General features: G+C 35.6%; 1 protein-coding gene across 1 annotated transcript in view; it reads right to left on the bottom strand.

Moving 5' to 3' along the window:
• Positions 1–12237, bottom strand: part of LOC113235384 — a 31527-nt gene extending 19290 nt beyond the window's left edge. The window contains exon 1 of the mRNA XM_026471063.1: positions 10987–12237. Coding sequence (XP_026326848.1) covers positions 10987–12237 — 1251 coding nt within the window. The remainder of the gene's footprint in view (positions 1–10986) is intronic.
• Between the last annotated feature and the right edge of the window lie 7402 nt (positions 12238–19639).

Raw genomic sequence — 19639 nt, 5'->3', positions numbered from 1 at the left:
CTAATAAATAGATTTGTAGCATTTGAATTATAAAATAACTTTTTTTATAGAAAAAGCCGACTTCAAAAGTTCGTGGAATTACACATTTTATATTTGCCAAGTTTTATTGAAATCGGTTACTGGAAAGTGCACAAAACCGGATTCATCTCCTAGTTTGTCACCTTTATAGGTGGAATATTTTCTTCAAAAAAGAGTCATCAAAATCGGTTCATAAATCTTCACTTATCTTGTAACATACATACAAAAAAAGAAATTCAGCCGTATTGAGAACCTCCTCCTATTTTTAAAGTCAGTTAATAAAACTTTGCTACTACGACCATTTAGTTGCATTTCAGATGTGCACAGATCATTATATTATTTAAGAGGCAGACTCTCGTCGATGTATCCTCCTCGACTCCTCACGGTTTATTGCCAGTTGTTTGACCTCTCTATAGCTGTTTACTTCGATCTTCTATTTTATTTGTTCGTTTTTTTCGTTTATTCTATGTTATTTATATACACTCTCACAAATTTGTCATTACGCTACAAATGTCCAAACATTTTCCCCCTTCTCTTCTCTATGCATTTAAAAGATTTCTCTCCTCCCCAACTCTTTACAATACTTCCTCATTTGAACTCTTTTCAATCCATTTTATTTTTTCCATTCGCCTCCAGCACCACATTTCAAATGACGAGTAAAATTAGGCATTAAAACACACGAGTGTTTTAATGCCTAATTATGTACAGTTACATACACTGCTTTATCTACACACATATTATAATCTGTGATGTGTTCAGGAGCTGCATATTAAGACTGGCGAAATGGCGGCAAAAAAACTTTTGTCACGCATGTCACACAACCGTACTTTTTATTAAATTCATAGACAAACTAGAGTCGGCCCCAACTATCATACCGTTCGATATCAAGTAACGTGTGAAATTTGTCAAAATTGTTTGCTATTGACATTTCATTTCGAATAAAACTTCATCTCGACTGATATTAGAATTGAGGTTCAATCAAATTGTTTTGTTTTTCAGAGATGTTCCAAATTTGAATGTAATAATAACATCGAATTCGATGTTATTATGAAGCAATAATAACATTTTCACAGATAAGAAATTTGTTCTAACAAAACAGTTTACCTTTAAGCCATCATAATTTGCGGTTTTTGAACACATCATAGAGGGTTTATGATATGTGTGTAGATAAATAAATATAAATTAGGTCTGACATTTGCCTCCCCCAAAGATCGTCATAATGACCGGTCTGGCGCAGCTTGCATATAGCGGAGTGCCACAACCTTCACCAGGTCACCAGTCCGCCTTGTCGATCGACTCACGCTGCGATTTCAGTTACGCAGTCTTAGTGATAAGAAATTGCTGCAAGTACTTGTAATCGATTATCAACATATTATATTATGCATATTCCTATTATATATATTCCTAGTTTGAGTGTGCCCATCTTTATGTATTTTGCAATAAAGTACGCGTAATTTTATTAAATTTTTTATTTTATTAAGTATGTACGTTACACTGTTTTTTTGCAGGGTCATGTTCAGTAATGATTACATGATCTTTAAAACGTAGTTAGTGATCGAGTGGCTTGCACACCAGTTTTCATGGTGTCGCCATCTCGGAGGTCTCGGCTTCGATCCCCGACCAGGTCTCTGACTGTCTCGACTCAGGGTCTGAGTATTTGTGGTACAATCGTTGTTTCCGATTTCCACAACACAAGTGCTTTAGTTACTTTGTGTTCAGATCAACGTATGTGATGAAGAAGGAGAATAAGAAGAATTTATTAATTTTTTATTTATATTTATTTATTATTTATTTAATTTGTGTCATAAACATGGGCTATGTAGCTACGCAATTCATCAGATGTTTTTGGTAACAACAAAACATAAATAAATAAAGTGTACGAGCGGTGACAGATGCTGGTATTGGGTACAAGCTTTTTTAATTACAAAATTTGGGTCTATTAAAGTTGAAGTTATAGCTTACGAAAACAAGAGACTAAGAGCAATAGACAAATAAGAGAAAATATTCTTAAAATGGAATAAAATCGTCCAAAAAAAAGCATCCGCATGTAAAAAATCACGTTATACAGCGAGCATGAAATATAGCAGGATATTTTTCTATTTCTGTCCACAAAGCTATATTCAATGAACTAGAAACATTGTGTACAGATGTGAATACTGTATCGCGATTCGTCGCGATTCAAAAATGTCATATAATTTAAAAATCGAAAACATTTCTAAAATGTTTGAAATAATTAATTTCGTGGTGTTTGATATCTTACAACAATAATAGGGAGCCTATTGTGCTATTAGAATAACATAGAATAGACTTTTTTCTTTTCTTCACATAATATCAAGTGACGGCACGAACAAGTCGTGCGCCTGATGATAAGTTACACGCCTGTCCATAACAGTTGCAGTGCCACTTAAAGCTTTAAATTGCAAAGATCTGAGGGGCACTACCACTACGCCCGTCACCCTGAGACATAAGTTGACAAGTTCCATGTGCCTGTAATTTCACTAGGACCCTTACCCTTCTAAACCGGAACGCAGTAATGCTAACATTACTGTTTGGCGGCAGAAATAGGTAAGGTACTTCCCTGGACGAACTCTATCACTAGGATTTACTGCTGCTAAATGCAACACATAGATCCAAAATATATTGAAAACACTTAGACAAACAAAACTAAATAAAAAGAATTAATAAACAAAATAATATATACTAAAACAAAAACAACAAAATAAGACAAAATAGACATAATTAAAGAAAAGAACTGAATATAACGACTACAAATTGTACTCCGTGTATTTATGTGGACGATAACACACAAATACACGGAATTAGACCCACCGCGGTCCCGACTCGAACCGCGCCCGACCCGCACCCGCTCACGTTGTGTTTCACGCTTAAAATGATACTGAGTAACATTATACATGTATTATGATTCCATGATCAAGATGGGCCTTGTTCATAACATTAATATAATGTTCCTAATTTCCTACCACATCCAAATGTACTAAAAAGCTCCTAAAGCTGACTCTTTATGAGCTATTAAATTACTCCGTGTTCGTATGTAGGTAGCGCTGACATTAAGCAAATGACAGTCTGAAATGTGCCCTATTGACATCCACTAAACCCTTCGCAAAGGTCAGGTTGTGAACTGAAAACAAAGAAGGCTTAATTTATTGTTTACAAAGAGTAGAAACAATGTTTGGTTAGAAATTTAAGATGAGTTTAAAACAATAATAAATTTAGTCAAGAAAATTAATGTTTATGATTTGTATAACCAGTCTTACTAAAGCCAATCTTATTGTCTTTGGACTTAACTTCACTTGAAGTTACATAAAATGGACTCTGTAGATAGATATAAATTACTAAATTTTTTGTTATTAGCCTGGACAGAAGTACTTGTGAACTTATGTTGAGACCTGAACCTACCATGACTAAACCCTTAACCGATGACTATTTATGAAAACAAAAAGGTGTATGTCAGGTCAGGTTCGTAGCTAGCTAGCTGTTGTCTCTGCCTACCACTATGAGAAAAGAGCGTGAAGTGTATGTATGTTTTGTTATTATTATACTAAGCGACGACGGGACGAACAAGTCGTGCGCCTGGTGGTAAGCGACACGCCTGTCCATAACAGTTCCCGTGCCACTTAGAACTTTAAATCACAAATAACATAGGGGCAAAACTGCCACTGCGCCCGTCGCCCTGAGACATAATTTGATAAGTCCCATGTACCTATAATTTTACCAGCACTCTTACCCTTCAAAACTGGAACGCAGTAATGCTCACAATACTGCTTGGCGACGTGTAAGTTTTTTTGTCCTTCTAAGTCAAAGCTCCGTGTAAGGAGCTGTGGTAGCCCAATGACCTACTTACTACCTCTCAAGCAGATGGTCATGGGTCCGGGTTTTCAATTTGAAGATCTGCACGAATTAAAAACTTAAATAAGAATAATGAAAAAAATCGTTGCTTGTCAAGAAAAGTTGGCCCAATCCACACTAGTTCTTTTTTGACTTATTATTGAGATTTGTTCAGAAAATACTAAATTTCATTGCGAATGGGACACCGAACTGTTCATTGGTTAAAATAAAATCACATAACCACATTGAGATGGTGGATGTAAATTTTGCGCGGCAGACACGTCTCAGCTTTTAAAAATCATCTTCCTGATGAATTGTAGATACTTTTGAGATTAGTGACTACTCTAGAAAGCCATCGAAATATGAAACGGATATTCTTATTTCAAAATGTAAAATTGGACAATCCTTATCATCACAGAGAACGTAACGACGTACATATCCTTTGAATATTATGTATAGTCCCAATTATAACTTGAAATTACTTTGACAAAGGATATAATTTGAATGTCGAGAATCTTCCAGTGTGTGATACGTTTCCTGCATCCAAAGTTAATGTGCGGAATTAGAATCGTATTGTGAGCATTAAGTAAAGTATTGTGAAGGATTTACTTGTGGTATTTCTTCGAGAGACACAAAGAGAGAAAAAGAGAAAATGAAAGACAATACGAACAAGGTAAAAAGTACTTAATGTCACTTATCTAAGTTCAAATGCCTGTTTCTTTAATTTATGTGTATTACATTATGTTGTGGTTATAATGCGGCAACATGCAGCGTTTTGCAATACAATTACTTAAGCATATATATATTATATATATGAAAAGTCATAGCAGGTAAACAAATCACATATTATGACATAAGACAGTATGTTGTTATTATTGATACTAAGATTGAACAAACACAATGAAAAATTCCTTCGATCCGACTCTACCAGCGGAAGCAATAACATACTTGAAAAAAAAATACCATTCCAATTGTCTAACGACACGTTAGCGAGTTGTCTGTTAACCGTTGAAGCTGAAAACCTCGATACAAAACAGTGTATTCCAAGAAAGTCAATATAGCACCATCTATAAGCTAATATCTGTGGCCAGGGGTTTTGATCAAATGAAAGGCTCGGTTCACATCGCTTAGTATGAAATACGAATAGATAAAGAACAGGAAAAGGAATAAAGTTAAAGGCTGTAACAAAAGAAAACAACGGTATAAACAATCATATAAACACTCCCTACTTAAATTACATGCAGGTTAGACATGGTAAAAAAGGAACTTACCCCAAAGGGGTCTGCATTGTACAAATATTATGATTTACAAGTTACCTTACTTGATTTTCAGTGGTATGACTGGTCAGAATTTGATATCAAGTCTAATACGTCTGTTCGACTCGGAAATTTAGTATAGAGTGGCGACAGAACGAAAAAAGTAAGAATGACGAAGAAAAGGTATTAAAGAACGATTCAAAATTTGGAAGTAGGTGGCCATGAATTAGACAAAAGAGGGATGAAAAGGCGGGATGACGATAAAAGAGGTTGCATCGTGACTCATCTCATTGAGACCAATTTAAGGAACCCAGACACAATAGTTCTGCTGTTTGCGGATTGTTCTGGTTGAAGAATCAGACCAAGATTAATACATATATATTATTGTAATCGTATGTCCATAGTTAACCAAATTTCAAGTCGTGCTAACAAGTGGAAGTAAAATAAATATTCATTTTATGACAAATGTGTTTTATGTTTATGACACTCACAGGGCAACGAGCTGTTGATCTATAATCAGGTAAACAGATGTTGTCAAACATAGCTAAGAATTACCCATATTACATTAGCCGTGAAATAAAAAAAATCGCTTTGAGATCCAGTTCATCGGTTTAGGAGTTACGATGCCACAGACAAACACACAAATACTTACAATTCCTCTCGTTTTGCGTCTGGATTAAAAATAAAGTTACCCACCCTACAAAAAATCGTAAGTATTTATGTGGCAGGCACCTTGGAGCTGGGCAGGGCATCTGATACGGAGACAAGATGACTGAAGGAGTAAGGCGTTACTGAGTAACGTGCGAGGACTGGATAGAAGAACGTCGGGCGTCTAGCGGCGAAATAGGCGGACGACATCACAGGAATTGCAGGATGAACCTGGATGAGATTAGCACGAGACCGAGGTCAACCGTTACCAACCAAGAAGTCAACCGATCTTCACCTAACGGTGAATTTATAAGATATTACGATAATCTTAGAGCGGATACTGCCAAACAAATTATTTCCACATTTCAGGAGTTATAGATTGAAGTTGTTCGCCCCCTTCGTACTGATCTGATTTGGGCCTTGCAGACTACCATTTTTTCCTCGATTTAGGTAATTAAATATAAGGAAAATTTTGTTTCCTTAAGTTATCGAGAGTGAGTACTAAGGCTTTATGAATTTCTGTTTCACATAAGAATAAACGAGCTTTCAGTAAGATACCAGAAATATGTTTATATCATGACTGCACATTTTGGTAAATGCAATTGTTTAAAACATTTCGTTTCTTCTGTTCTCGTGTAACAAACCGGCAATTTGGTACTTTAAGCTATTTTATTTGTTTTTTTTTTTTTTCGAAAATTTGCTTTTAACTTTTAACTTTGGTGGAAGTTCAAAGTTGCCCAAAAACTGTAGTTTTGAAAACGTTTAAGCATTATATGAAAAGGTTATTTTAATACTTACCTATTTTTACTCTGAATTAAAGTAGGCGCGAGCAACAGCACCGAAGTCAGGTGGAAATTACCATAATTGGACCAAATCACGTACTAGTTGCAGGTTCTTTAAGTGGTTTAGGAAAATGTGATCGTGCCTTACATATAGATGTTGTAAAAGCAATTTAATTCTTCTTGTTATCATTTATATACATAGTCTTTCAATTTAAAAAATTATATTTAAGGGTCAACATTTGTGGAATCCTACTTTTATTGATAATTGTTTATAGTTAAATGAATGTATTTTTTATCTTGCAATGCCTTACTAGATGTCTTTCGTAGTTACTTTGAACTTGAATAACAAAAGCTTTGGCGCCCTGGTGCTACGGAAGTAATTGAGTTTGTACAGGGCTATTTATATATGAACCCGAAAAATCTTAACACAGTAAACCTATTATCAGATAAACAAGTAAAAAATAAAAAATATTACAAAAATTCCATATAAACTTTTTACTGTCTACCTGCTTTCAGGTGTCCGTTGATTTGTGTAGGAAGTCAAAATCATTTCCAAAATTCAACATATACATATTTGTACTGTTTTTATCATTATATGTACTAATGCCGTGTTTTTGTCAATTAATGTGAAATTTGTACGTTAAGTCATCATTTTCGTTAATGATCTCTTTTATTACGGTGATCAATTTCATACGTTACTGTGATTTATATGTTTCGTTGCAGTGATCCATCTATTTCGTTAAAATGCTAGATTTCTTTCGTATTGATGATGAATCTTTTTCATTAAGTTATAGTTAAATTTTTTCTCATAGTACCCAGTACGCTTCTGTCTGATTCTAAATAAACTTTCACGTTAAAATAGCCCAACAGTGTTCACTCCTGTACCTCTTATATAAATTGCGCCGTATTCTTAAAACATAGTAGAAGCAGATCAATTTATCCACTAACTTGGATTCACTTGCAAACAAATTCGTCAGTTTAAGCTTGCTCGTCACGTCTCGCTGTCAAAATTCTCATACGTTTTGATCATGTTATTACGTGCGTCGTGCAAAACAAATGAGACGTCCGCACATTGAATTATGTAGAACATTATTACTGGATGAGACAATAATTGCAAGCATAAAGCAAAACAAGTTTGTGACATGTGGCTCATCATCATCATCAGCCTATCGCAGACCAATCTGGACTGCCTCACCCAATGTCCGCCATTTCGCCCAGTCCTCAGCTTGTCATATCCATCTACAGTCAGCAAGTTTTCCTTTAAAGAAATCCGCTAACTAGCTCGTTCCATAGCTGAACGACTTTTAAATGGTGGACTAGCCATATCCTGAGTGTCCACGTCTCGGTTCCGAATGTTACAACGGGTAAGAACGCGCTGATTGAAAACCGTTGTTTTTAAACTTTATGGTAAGACTGACAAGAAGACCCGACATAGTTTCTTGCTGACTACTTCTTTTGACTTCCTTTTCCTTTTGGCAACATATGGCTAATTTAAAATAATCAGGTAAATACATACAAGCGACATTTACTTACGTGTATAATTACAAATGATTGGAAAATGGAACTACATATAAATTTCACTCTGTATAATACATACCTACTCATACTCAAACTGATAATTTTGTGTTTTAAATAAAAATGAGTTATATTTCAGGTATTTACTTTAAAATGCTATCTAAACAATTATTTGTTTAAATTTGTGCTTCACAAACAAGTAACTCAAAAAACAATGAAATAACACGACTGCTTTTTAAAATTTAATAACACCATCACTTGGCCCTCACAGTATAAATTTCATGTCATCCATGATCTATCTCAAGCAAAATCTGTTCCAGAAAAGTATAGTTCTTTGAAAGCAGGTGAGTGCGTAAGCTCCGCTCACGTAGAAGTGACTGCCTCCTGAATCACAAGTGGTGGGGCGTATCGCGCTTCGAAATGAAATATTTTCATTCACAAACTGCACAGTCATTCGCCGAATAAACTGATATTCGTGAGTTTGAATCTAAAGGCAAAATGAATAGAGAGAATTGAAGCTCGAAACGGGATAAAGGTTATTGGAGCAAGTAAAATGGTAAAATACTTCTGCTATTTTGTTGAACTTGAATGATTTCAAGCTCAACTAAATTTGATAACTCGATAGAGAAAGGAGGTAATGGAAGTGAAACAATATTTGATTCTATCTTGGAAAGGCTGGAAGCATTAACACGTTTAAATAAAAAATCTGATGACGTAAAACGGAGGCCAAGTTCTATTCATCTCTTTTTACTTTTTTAGGCATACTGGTTTAATAGTCAGCAGCCTCCATCGTAGCTGTTAAAATGCCGGGAATGTGTGCGTGAAAATTTTATTGTTAATTTTATCTAATTCTTGTTAAATATCTCAATATTAACTATTAAAATATTATTTACAATTACAATGTTATTCACAATTACCCTATTATTTACAAATACACTTTTATTTATATAGATACATATTATTATTTACAATTAACTAACTGCCTCCATGGCCGAACGCTTACCGTGTCGTATTGCCACGTAGAGGTCCCAGGTTCGATTCCCAGGCCAGTTGAAATATTTGTATGGCATACATTTATTTCTCTCGTGAGTTTGGATGTAATTTGTGGTTATCTATGCGTGTGGCCATTGCACCCGCGACACAGGGTTTTCCTAGTGTGGAGCTATGTTGAGTGTGTGCGTTATTATTATTATTTATTTAAACACTTTATTGTACCACAAAGTAACTTACAAATTTACAGAAACAATTTAAATATTTGTGTACAAAGGCGAGCTTATCCCATAAAGAGATTTCTTCCAACTAACCTTTGAAAATCTGAGAGGAAAGTTGGTTTTTGGGGTGGCACTAAAAATAGATAAGTAAAGAAATGAAATATACTATACTCAATAAATACACAGATAAATTTAATAAATCAACTGTACATACGAATATATATATATTAAGTAATGTTGATACATTAATACATACAAAGTCTATAATAAATTGAATGTACAAAATAAAACTATAAATAAATATATCAAAAGTAAAAAAATATTTCAAAAGCTCTAACATGTGGAGTCTGAACAATCCCAAAACTTCAAAAGAGCACCCTTGAAAACCCGAACCGAAGGCGACTGTCTGACCTCGACCGGGAGAAGGTTCCACATACGGGCAGCATTTACTGTGAACGAGTTCGAATATTTTTGGGAACTGTGTTGTGGAAGGACGAGGGACAAATTGGTGCCAGAACGCAGGCGGTCACCCATAGCCTGACGGTATTGAAAACGCTCACGTAGATAGCTAGGTGAAGTGGGATGGAACAGGATTTTATAGAGGAAGCATAAAATGTGAGCATTTCTACGTAAACGAATAGGCAACAACTTCAACTCATCTCTAAACTTGGAAATGTGGTCGTACTTTTTTAATCCAAACACAAATCTGATACATTGATTTTGCAGCCGCTCCAATTTATTAAGAAGGTCCTCCGAAAGATCAAGATAGGAGACGTCACCATAGTCCAGAATAGGAAAAAGAAGAGTGCGTATTAGCATAAATTTGGTAGACAGAGGAAGAAAGTACTGCATCCGCTTGAGGGAATGAAGTGATGCAAAGATTTTACGACTTACATCGGCGACATGCTCCGACCAAGAAAGTGTCTGATCCATTATGATGCCCAAATTTTTAACTGAAGTGGAAAAAGGAATAATAGTGTCATTCAGAACTAAATTGGGCATCACCATAGACTCAAACTTGGAGATGGAATGGCGACTGCCAATAATTATGGCTTGGGACTTTTGTGCATTTAAAAGAAGTCCGTAGTTCTTAGCCCATACCGAAACCTTTTGTAGGTCGGAATTCAATGTGCCGATAGCAGTAACTACATCTTCAAGACGGGCTGCAGTATAGATTTGAAGGTCATCGGCATAGAGATGGAAAGAAGACGTGAGTGATGATGTAATTCCACCGATAAAGACCGAAAAAAGTATAGGTGATAAAACCCCACCCTGCGGAACGCCAGCCGTAAGGCTACACCAGTCCGAGTGCATGTCACCGGTCTTTACGAGCTGGGAACGATCAAATAAATACGAACGAAACCAGGATTCGGCTAAGGGAGGTAGATTTAAAGTTCTAAGCACAGCAAGAAGCAAATTAAAATCAACAGTACTGAAGGCACTGCTAAAATCCAATAAAGTGAGGACAGTAACTTTTTTATTTTCTATATTAAGACGAATGTCGTCAGTGATTTTCACCAGAGCAGAAACTGTGCTATGGCCCGCTCGAAAACCAGACTGCAGATGGTTGAAAATATCGTAACGTAGGAGGTGGTTAGTGAGTCGATTATGGACATAGTGCTCAAGGATTTTAGACAATACAGGAAGTATGGAGATAGGGCGGTAATGGGAGAAAGAAGAAGGATTTGATTTTTTAGGGAGAGGAATTACATGGGCTTGTTTCCATACAGCGGGAAACACACCACTGGAAAGGGAAAAATTAAGGATATGAGTTAGGATAGGAGCTACTAGGTCCTGTATTGGAGTGATCATGTCAAGACTCAAACCGTCATTACCAACAGCCTTCGTGGTGACAGACTTAAGTATTTTCAACACATCTGCTGTCGTAACCTTTCCAAAATCAAAAGAAGCTGAAGCAAGACAAGGTGCATTGGCCAGGACAGATAAAGTTCGCGATTTTATGACAGAATCTAAACATACTGGGGAAGATGCAAAGTAGTCGTTCAGCGCGTTAAGATCGACATTGAAGGGAAAGACATGATCAGCTTTACCGATACCCAGTGACTTCAAATATTTCCACATCTTAGTATGCGGACAACCTTCGATAGTGGAGTGAATATGCTTACGCCTGGCGCTCCTACAGAGCTTGTTGCAGCGGTTACGTAACTCGATGTAGGACTCACTATTGATTTTGGTTGGATTCTTCCGCAATCTGATACGTGCTCTGTTGCGCCTCTCCATAACCCCCTTGATATCTGGCGTGAGCCAAGGCGCGGGGAAATGTTTGACTCGGACAACTTGAAGAGGAGCATGCTTGTCAAAGATGGTCAAAATAATGGAGTTAAAAGCTTGAACCATTTCATTCACGTCCTCCGCTCCAAACACTAGCTCCCAATCAGAATTCAGCACATCATCGAAAAGGGCATTTTTGTCTATTTTAGCATAATTGCGGAGCATTAAGGTTTTATGTCTGCGCTTAGGTGGACGAATTTTGAACGAAGCATAAATTAAATCGTGTGAAGAAAAAGCAGCAGCATTAAACTGTCCATGAGAATCAACCAGCTCAGGAGAAGAAGTGATGATCAGATCAAGAAGGGAAGGTTGACCATTATGCGGAAAGTGAGTGGGATACAACTCGAGGCAATTCAAAAAAAGTGAGTGGAAGAGTGAAAGCAACTTCCTCGATCGGCAGTCACGCTTAACAAGGCAGGTATTGAAGTCACCCATGAGTATAATATGTTCGTAGCGGGTACGTAGATCAGCCAGAACCGACTCTAGTTGCTCAAAATAGTCAACTCTTAGGTGAGGACTGTAAAAAACTCCCAGTAGGGCCCTAGTGTGGTGAAGAGTGACTTCTAAAAAAAGATATTCAGGAGAGTCCGCGCTAGTTACCGACTGTGCTACGATCTCGCAGTCAATGTCACATCGTAGATAAATCGCTACGCCACCTCCACCAACCATCCTCATACGACCGCCCTGGGATCCAATGGTGTAGGCTCGATCGTTACGAATGAGTCTAAATTATAGTAAAAAAATAGTAAAATATAATAATATAAATAAATAATATAATAGTAAAAATTATTATCGTAATTAAATTATTATCTACAATTACATCAAATTATACACATCTGTGTCGTCTACTGTTTGTATTCTCTGTTATTGGATCTACTAAAAATCAGCATTACAGTGAGATGACATTAAGAGTGGATGATGAATTCCTTAACAGCATGACACGCGCGTATGTTTAATACTTGATTATTAATTTTTATAGTTATTATTATTTGTAGAATCTTGTGTGTGTTATAATTCAAATATTTGTTCTTTTTTCTGCCTGTCATATATATTGTGATCGTTAAATATATGTGTGCTGAATTATTTCTAAGCCGTGGTAGCCTAGTGGTTTGACATACCGCTTCCTAAGTGCAGGTTGTGGGTTCGATTCTGGGCTCTCTGAGTTTCTCGGAATTTATGTGCGAAATTTAATTTAAAATTTACCATCAGCTCTTCGGTGAGGAAAACATCCTGATGAACCTATACGTCGAAGAAGGTACACAACCGTCGGAAAACGTGTGAAGTCCCCTACCCCCCTTGGGCGATCGTGGCGTACTATAGCCTAAACCCTCGCCTAAGAGGAGACGCGTGCCCAGCTGTGGTGCCTATAAATTGGATGCTAATGGCTAATGGAATTAATTCTATTATACCTATTTCTACTGAAAGAAGTGAGTTTTTCAAGTTCGTCCATAAAAGCTTATTGCGTCTACTTCTTTTAACTTAGAAAGTTTTCATATTATAAATAAACGACTCAACTTTGGGAAAACTTGCCAAAGTCACTCTACAAGCTCTACATGGATAAAAGTTCCAGATGTGAGGAAAACGGCTTAGAGGCTCTTGTAAATAAACACGTGACAAACTATCCTTTTCGTGTGTGTGTGCGCGTTTCTCTCGTTTAGCTTTCAATAGTCTTCGTTGTTTTCTAGTTGAACGCCGTCTATCGTATTAAAAATGGAATTAAAGTGTCGCATACAAATAGCGTAACCTTGGAAGTTTTACATTCATATTAGTTATTTCAGGAGGTGTAATCTCAGTCACCGGTATTTTACAAATAATTTTAATGCTCAATATATTTTCATATATTTTTTATTGGTCTCAATATATTGATATTCTTAACTTACGACTAAGAGCGGTTACACACGCCGACTTTGAGCAGCGAGGCAAACGCGATGCAGTTGCTAATCGTCTGCCTTTGCACACGCACGCAACTTTAAGCAGCGATCCAAACGCGATGCATACGCGATACAAACGCGATGCAAATGCACGTTTTAAATTAATTAACTAATTTATTTATTTAATATATTTATTGAAATTAATAAATATATTATCTTTTAAATTCACAATTAACAAAATATAATATTGTGCAGAAACTTATACAGTATACAGTAATTATAACATAAGCGACTGTATCGATGCAGTTGCGCGTTTGCATCGATGCAATCGCATTTTGGCATCGATGCAATCGACTATAAATCGCAAATGTAGCGATTCAATCGCGCGTTTCACGATCGCGCGTTTGCTCGCTGCTGAAAGCCGCCGTGTGAACCACTCTAATTGAATTCTGTCAGTGTCGTACGTGACACTGAAACAATTACTTTTTGCAATTGTGCTTCTAATAATAGATCATCCGACAATAGTAATTGGACGGCTGATGAAAACGGCATAACATCTAAAATTATCATTAAAATTAATTGAAAACACTAAAGGTGTTTAGTTAATTAGTGTTGAGTATGAAAGTGTTGCGAACAAATAATATTAAATTTTTTAACATATCAATCCCAAGGAGCACGCCCATATCTAAATATATACTTTAACATATCTAATAGAATTTAATTCGATTGAATATTTTAAGAGCTCAAATTCCCTCAAGATATCTCGAAGAAGGTTTCTAGATAATATAAACTAAAAGTGGGCACAACTTTATTAGTAGATCACAAGAGTGCTTTGAGAAACTAACTGTAGTGTTAAGAGTGATTCTTATCTTTTTTCTCAAGTAACCCTTCCAGAATGCTACAAGACCATTTATAGAATGTAGACAGTTTTTATTTAGTATTGTAGACGGTTTTTAGATAATTTATAGTCTATGATAGTTTTCTTTGTAATGCTATTTTAAAACCAAAATACTAAAGCGTTACAAATATACGACGCAATTCAATGGATAAACAAAGCCGAGCAGTTGGTACTTCCACACCACAACTTACCACTCGTCAACTTTAACCTTCCAGTGGTCGTACCCTTGCGCCAAACATAAGCAGTCGCGCGCGGTCTGTGAGACCGCAACTTTGCGCGTTCAGTTTGAGAAGACAAATGAATATCATCATGACGTTATATAGCACGTAATAAAAATAAGTCTTTTGTAAATGGAAATAAAAAACATTATTTACTTGTTATTTTTTTAATTTGTACGTATTAATCAAACAGTCTACAAAAATTTTAGTCATATGACACAAAACAACGTTAGTAATCAAGAAAATAACAAAACAAGATGAAATTTTCTATCTTAATCGTTAATAGACATCATAATTATAACTAATAAAAATTATTATCAATAATAATTGCACAATTTTGTAGGAACTTTATAAGCACAATTGTTTTTAAATGTTTTTTTTTTCATGATGTTCTACGCAATATCTTAATTATAATATAATAAAAAAGAAAAAAAAAATAAAATACTTCTAAATATTTTTAAGAGTAGGTACAGGGTCAAGAGCACGTCAAGCTTGACACTTAAGACTTAAATCCAACTCTATGCCGCTTATGATAAGTACGGTCCAAGTACAAAGTGTCAAGCTTGACGTGCTCTTGACTGTACTACGATTACCTACTCCTTATCAGTATCAATGGTTTGACATAATCAAATCTTCATCTTCATCTGCTGTTTCCGCCTCCTCTGCAAGCCGTTCTGATTCATCGTAACTCATTGTCTATAACAAATAGTGTAATAATAAATAATTGAATATAATATTACATAAAATAATGTAATTTTGTAATATACGTAGGTAGATAGATGCACACTTTCTTGCTCACACACAAGAACAAAATCAGTACATAGAGAGCAATTAATGTGGGCAAAGGCGGACTTATCGCTAAGAGCTACCTCTTTCTTTGAGATATAGGAAAGTTAATCAGAGCGCCAATAGCAAAATTTGAATTGTATAGATAGACAACAATTAACATTAATTTTTTTAAATAATACAGTACAAATAACATGAAATACTCACCCAGGTTTCAACTTCATTCCATGAATTTTTTTGGAACACGACCGGTCGCGCGCGGATCTGAGACCGCAAACACATGTGCGCTTGCGACGAATGTCACAGGGTTACTAAGGAGAAGTACCTCATCTCCTCGAGGATATCATGGTCGCTCAACCATCTATGGTTCATAGTTTTTGTAAAATGACTAAAATAAGGTCGCTGCGGTCCCTGAGACCTCGCGCGACCACTGGAAAATTAAATATTAAATATAGGTCGAATTTGATTGATCATTGATTATTTCTAACATTAACACACTGTCACCAAATGCACAACAAATAATCAATTCACTTAATTTTGTAAGGCAAAGAAAAATGTTTACTTTTCAAAGACTGATTATAGATTAATGTTGAATCCAATCAAAATAAATAAACGATTTAAGGTCATCTAATTTTATAATTAGTTTTATTTTACATTCGGTTTACATTCACAGCAAACGTAATAGATTATTATTACATTATGAGTTTCTTAATTCTTTATTATATTTTTAAGCGATGTATTTCTAATAAATAATGAAAACTCGAGGTGTGGGGAATTTGTGGGGAATATGAACTTTGCTCTCCCCAAATTTGAGGATTTCAACCGTGATTTTTGGGGATTTTGAACAATTTTCATTGGCAATGCTGAGTATATCGAATGATGTGACTTAATATCCAAGGTTCACCACCTCCACCAGATCTTTTAATATTCTTTACTTTATCCATTTTGCATGAACTTTTACAACGTTCAATAGAGTAAAAACCTTAATTGTAGTATTTTTTTAAATAAAATCAACTGAAGACGCGCTATAACCTGTTTGTCAATAAGTACAACCATTACAGAATGCCTATGAAATAAATATATCTAGAATTGAAAAAATTAAGAACACTAGTTTTTAGAGTATTAACAGACTTTACTGGACGTGTATAGAACAATTTTACTAAAAATCATCAGTTGTTCAGATGAATTTAAAATAAGGACTATAAGAGTTAATCTTAAGAGAGATTACGCTTAATTAAGTCGTTTGGTATTAAGGTTTTAAAATTTTGACTTGAGTGAAATAAGTCTATAAGAACAATTTCTTTTTTCTAAAACCATGTATAGAGAACTATTATTTAAATCTAGGTATACTATATTAAGACTGTTTATAGATATAACAGTTTTATGGCGTATAAAGTTTGCTCCTTGGGAATGGGAATCATGTTAGATGAACCCTTAGACTATCATTACTTCATCATCATCATCGTCACAATCAACCCATTAATCGTCTTACCGCTGGGCATGGGTTTGCTGCTATAAGGACAGGGTTTAAGCCGTGGTACGCCGTGCTGGATCCATGCGGGTGTTCACACGTTTTGCCAAGGTTTGTGGATGATGCAAGATGCACGTTTCCACGCTATGTTTTCCTTGACCTTTAATCATAGTTTCCCAAATATATATACACAAGGATTCGATCCAACCACCTCTCAATTTAAAAGTCGTTCTTCCACTCCAATGGTCCACTACGACCTCTCTCCACATACCACTACTTATAGGTTCTTACCGCAGTATGACTTTTCATTCCTTTTTGAATATTTCTGAGCGTTTATAATAAGACAAGTAGTGTAAGTCGTATATAAACGTAGCAGTAACGACGCCCAGAGTTTGAAATCACAAATATCTGAGGGGTACTGCCACTGCGTCCGTAACCTTGAGGCGTATGTTGATAAGTCTCATGTGCCTGTAATTTCACCCTTACCCTTCAAAACAGAAACGCAGTAATGTTCTCATTACTGCTTGGCAGCATAAATAGGTAAGATCGCAGTGCTTCCCTGAACGAACACTTTTACAAGGAGCTCTGCTGCTACTTAATACGTTTTGTATAGTCTTGCCCACTCATCGTCGTAGGGTTAGGATGTTTACTTTAAATGTAGCGTATTGTTATTTGGGCAAAATATATATAAATATAAACGTAATAAAAAGTAGTTAATTCTTTTAGTACTAGTAATAGTGATTGTAAATTCTAAAACACAAGCTATTATTATCTCATCTGACAGTAACCGACGATGTATGTTAAAACCGATCGTCTCTGAAATAATATTTCAAAGGTATTTCGGAACTGTAATGCAATATTCTATTATGTTGAACATTGTAAGGGAATTTTAATAATGTCCAAACTACACACGCGCATAATAGCTATTTATGGTAACAGTGGGTGAACCTTGTCATAAGAAAGGTCTAAAGGATTTACATATAGATCCGACCCTAGAACAACGTCAACATATTTTTGTGAATTCCAACATATTTTTGGATTTTCTTGGTAAGTACGTTTGGTGGATCAGGTCATTTTTAACCGACGTCAAAAAAAGGAGGAGGTTCTCAATTCGACTCCATTTTTTTTTTTGTATATATATTACGAAGTAACTCCAGTATTTGTGAACAAATTTTCATGAGTATTTTTTTGTTGGAAAGAGGGTACCTCCATAGTGGTCCCATTTAATTTTGAAGAAAATCATCCACTTCTAAGGGTGGCTGTTCACGCATGAAGATTCATTTTTTATAAATAGCGCCTAAATTTTGGTACAATGAGCAATTATTTTAATGGTTGATTTTGCTATTCTTTAATTCAAGGCGTTTTTATCTCAATATACTTTGAGCAGTGAGAACCGATTTTCATTATCTCCCGTGTCAAGTCCCGTATAGTGGCGAACTAGGGATGAATCCGGGTTTGCGCACTTTCCGGTAACCGATTTCAATAAAATTGAAATGGTAATTATATGTAATTCCACGTACTTTTGAGGTCAGTTTTTTTAGTACTCTGTACTGAGATTATATTCTTCTTTTATCGCTCTGAATTTAGAGTAGTTTAACTAGAGGCAGGGTTCACTATACATGCAGAACCCAGAAGGACATGACTGCTGCGTAATTTTGTCGTAAAAGTAACACCGCCGTGTTATCGATTCAAACGTGGGGAAAATACAGGCACAGCACTGCCGGTAAACCATATTCAATATGAAGAACACGTATTTGATGTCACAAGTGTTCATATAGGCTGTCGTTACCACTTCCCAGAAGGTGGACTAATAATTGTTTACCGATTTACACGTTATTTGCCATATCATTTACATTACCTCTTTGTATTATCGTGTAGAATGCAACGTAATAGGTAGGTTATACGATTCCACATTTATATGGCGAACGGTTATGGAGTGGAATTTCCTGCCTGCAGACTTATTCCCTGAATGCTATATCTTGGATACTTTGGAGTCAAGGCGAGAGTGAATAGGCATAATTCTCATCATCACTTTCCATCAGATGAAATGCGCCCTTATACTTTTACAAAAAAAAAAGCTTTTGCCTTTCATCGGGTAAGGATGACATAATGCAATGATTGGTATGGTATTAATAAGTTAATATACATTTTCAAAGCACTGCGGTGTATCACCGATTATATTCTTCTGAAATTCATCTATATTTCTCTATGCCAATCTATTATTAAGTACTGCATTTCGATATACGGCGGAGCCTGTAAATATAACATACAAAAACCACAGCGCTCTCAAAGAGCCATCCTTAAAATTTGTAACTCTTTACCTTTTAGATTTCCTACCCGTGTATTGTATCAACGGTGGAATGTTCTGACGGTACGACAATTGTTTAAACAGAATATTATTCTTAAACAGTACATTATTTTACCATATGAACCGTCTATTAGTTTAGTATTATCTCAACAAATGTGAGTGGAAAAAGAAAGTAACTGATTATCTTCAAAAGCTGAATTATGAGGATACCGAAGCTCTCCTTTCTACCATCGCATAAGGCCACACTAGTACTCCTCTCTATCATCTCATAAAGCCACCAGTATCAATTTGTATTAATAAAGATAAAGATAAATTTCAAAAACAACAACAAACAACAAATTTTCAAAAAAAATGGAGAATGTATGTCGAAGGATCGTTTTTATCTTCTGCTTTTCGATATATCTTTTGAAGTTTTATTTACCTAACAAAAACAATGCAATACACATGCTGGCGCGCACTCGCGCACGTGCGAACACACACACACACACACACACACACACACACACACACACACACACA

Source organism: Hyposmocoma kahamanoa, unplaced genomic scaffold (genome assembly GCF_003589595.1).
Source record: "Hyposmocoma kahamanoa isolate Upper Pololo Valley unplaced genomic scaffold, ASM358959v1 87, whole genome shotgun sequence".
Taxonomy (NCBI): domain Eukaryota; kingdom Metazoa; phylum Arthropoda; class Insecta; order Lepidoptera; family Cosmopterigidae; genus Hyposmocoma; species Hyposmocoma kahamanoa.
The sequence above is the reverse complement of the archived record's forward strand: the minus strand, read 5'-3'. Positions and strand labels throughout refer to the sequence as shown.